The 2,500-nt window shown below is 51.2% G+C and overlaps 1 protein-coding gene across 3 annotated transcripts in view; it reads right to left on the reverse strand.

The window, feature by feature from the left end:
• The window catches only part of abcc12 (ATP-binding cassette, sub-family C (CFTR/MRP), member 12), a 45,536-nt gene that overhangs the window by 21,555 nt on the left and 21,481 nt on the right, over nucleotides 1-2,500 (reverse strand). For all 3 annotated transcript variants that reach the window (XM_031587381.2, XM_042702759.1, XM_031587382.2), the window contains exons 5-8: nucleotides 1,606-1,753; nucleotides 1,258-1,494; nucleotides 708-881; nucleotides 49-196 (exon numbers count right to left, since the gene is read on the reverse strand). In XM_031587381.2, coding sequence (XP_031443241.1) covers nucleotides 49-196; nucleotides 708-881; nucleotides 1,258-1,494; nucleotides 1,606-1,753 — 707 coding nt within the window. The remainder of the gene's footprint in view (nucleotides 1-48; nucleotides 197-707; nucleotides 882-1,257; nucleotides 1,495-1,605; nucleotides 1,754-2,500) is intronic.

Below are 2,500 nucleotides of genomic sequence, written 5' to 3' on the forward strand. Positions count from 1 at the left end.
TGGTTCCTGTGATGTGATATGGTTCCTGTGAGTGGACCTGGTCCGTACCTGTGATCTTCTTCTCAAAGGACTCCTCCCAGGCGTACATCTTGATGAGTCTGATGCAGGTGAGCACCTCGTTCATGGTGCGGACTCGGCTATCCGTTATCACCACAGCCTGCCTCCGGAAGATGCTTATCACCCTGGCAACGACCAACTACAGCCCAACACAGCACATCATCAACAGGTCAGCTTTCTACACACACACACACACACACACACACACACACACACACACACACACATAACACATCCCCACAGTCAAGACATGACTTACAGTTCATCATTCAACACACACACACACACAAACACCCACACCCACTCTCAGAGCATAATCAACAAAACATTCTGCACAGATGCACACACACAGACACAAAAACAAACACAAAAACACAAACACACACACCCAAACACACACACACAGACACACACACAAACAAACAGACCTAAAAGTTGATTTGTTTTAGAGAATCATCACTTCTAATATGAAGACATTATTACTGTTGTTGTAGCTGCTGATACCGTCACCGACTGTGTGTGTGTGTGTGTGTGTGTGTGTACCTGTAGGGGGATGAAGACCAGATAGACGGAGACTCCGATGAGGGCGGTGTACCCGAGGATGTAGCAGGCGTGTGTGTGTGTGTGTGTGTGTGTGTGTGTGTGTGTACCTGTAGGGGGATGAAGACCAGGTAGACGGAGACTCCGATGAGGGCAGTGTACCCGAGGATGTAGCAGGCGTAGAAGATGCAGAGTAGCAGCAGCACAGGCACGCAGAACAGAAAGGAACCAAACACCACCGCCTCAAACATCCGGTAGCCATCCGCCGTCAACACATTAATGATCTACAGGACAACACACAACAGCTCAGCAGGTGTGTTTGTGTGTGTGTGAATGTGTGCGTGCGTGCGTGTGTGCGTGTGTGCTTGCATGTGTGCGTGTGTCTGTGTGTGTGTGTGTGTGTGTTTGTGTGTGTGCGTGTGCATGTGTGTCTGTGTGTCTGTGTGTGTGAGTGCATGTGTGTCTGTGTATCTGTGTGTGAGCGTGTGTGTGCATGTGTGTCTGTGTGTGTGCATGTGTGCCTGTGTGCCTGTGAGTCTGTGTGTGAGCAGGTGTGTCTGTGTGTCTGTGTGTGTGAGCAGGTGTGTCTGTGTGTCTGTGTGTCTGTGTGTGTCTGTGTGTGTGTGTGTGTGTGTGTGTGCGCGTGTGTGTGTGTCTCACCTGTCCCACAGACACACTGGTGATGACGCGCATGTCAATGACCTTCCTGAAGGCGAGCATGGAGAAGGCTCCTTTGACGCGCGTGGCGGTGCGCAGGTTGATGGCCCAGAGGAGCGAGATGAGGAAGGCTTTACAGAACTCGGAGCCGAAGAGGAGGAAGCACATCCCCAGACCGTAGCCCAGAGAGAACCGGCCCGGAGTCTCCACGTAGCTCAGGATCTCATGCACCAGCACAGCCTGTGGGGAGAGGAGAGCGCACGTGAGGTGTTACTACGGCAACGTCAGAGACAAAGACAGAACCCTTCGAGAGATCATGTGAAGGTCCTGCTGAGGGGGTAAGAGACGCACCGGCCCCACGAACAGCGCCCCCGTCAGGAGGATGGAGGCGAAGACACTGAGGATGAGGCGGGTCCTCTGGAATCTCATCACCACCTTCACCAGAGACGCCCTCTCCAGTCCCACACGAGACACCTCCTCCTGCCACAACCGCTCCAGCCTGGCAACACACACACACACACACGCACTCACACACACACACACTCACACACACACACACACACACACGTACACACACACACGTACACACACACGCGCACACACACGCGTACACACACGTACACACTCACACACACACACACACACACACACACACACACACACGTACACACACGTACACACACACACACGTACACACACACGCACACACACATGCACAAACACACACGTACACACTCACACACACATGCACACACATACACACACACACACACACACACACATACACACACACACACAAAAACAACAACAGTTTGCAACAAATTAAAAAAGAAACCAGAAGAGCACTTGGAGAGTACAGACCTCTCCCAAGGACAGATTCCTTAAGTCGCAACATTAGTGAAAGTCAAACTAGACTGGTGGAGCCGCCCCATACACATTCACACATACACACACACAAACTAGAGCCGCCCCATACACATACACACACACACACACATACTAAACTGGTGGAGCTGTCATGGCAAAAAGTGACCGGGTGCCAAAAAGAGCCCGGGTGATGTAATATTGGCTTTCGAACGACTCTTGAGTGACAGTTGCTATACCAACGCTTAGCATTACGTAACCCGGACACTACGTAACCCGGGCACTTTTTGGTCAGTCTCAAGAGTCGTTCGAAAGCCATCAGCTACTTGTTAGTCACTTAATATTGTGCCTAAAACTATTAAGTATTCCGTTTTAGCTACAC

Source organism: Clupea harengus, chromosome 20 (genome assembly GCF_900700415.2).
Source record: "Clupea harengus chromosome 20, Ch_v2.0.2, whole genome shotgun sequence".
NCBI lineage: Eukaryota > Metazoa > Chordata > Actinopteri > Clupeiformes > Clupeidae > Clupea > Clupea harengus.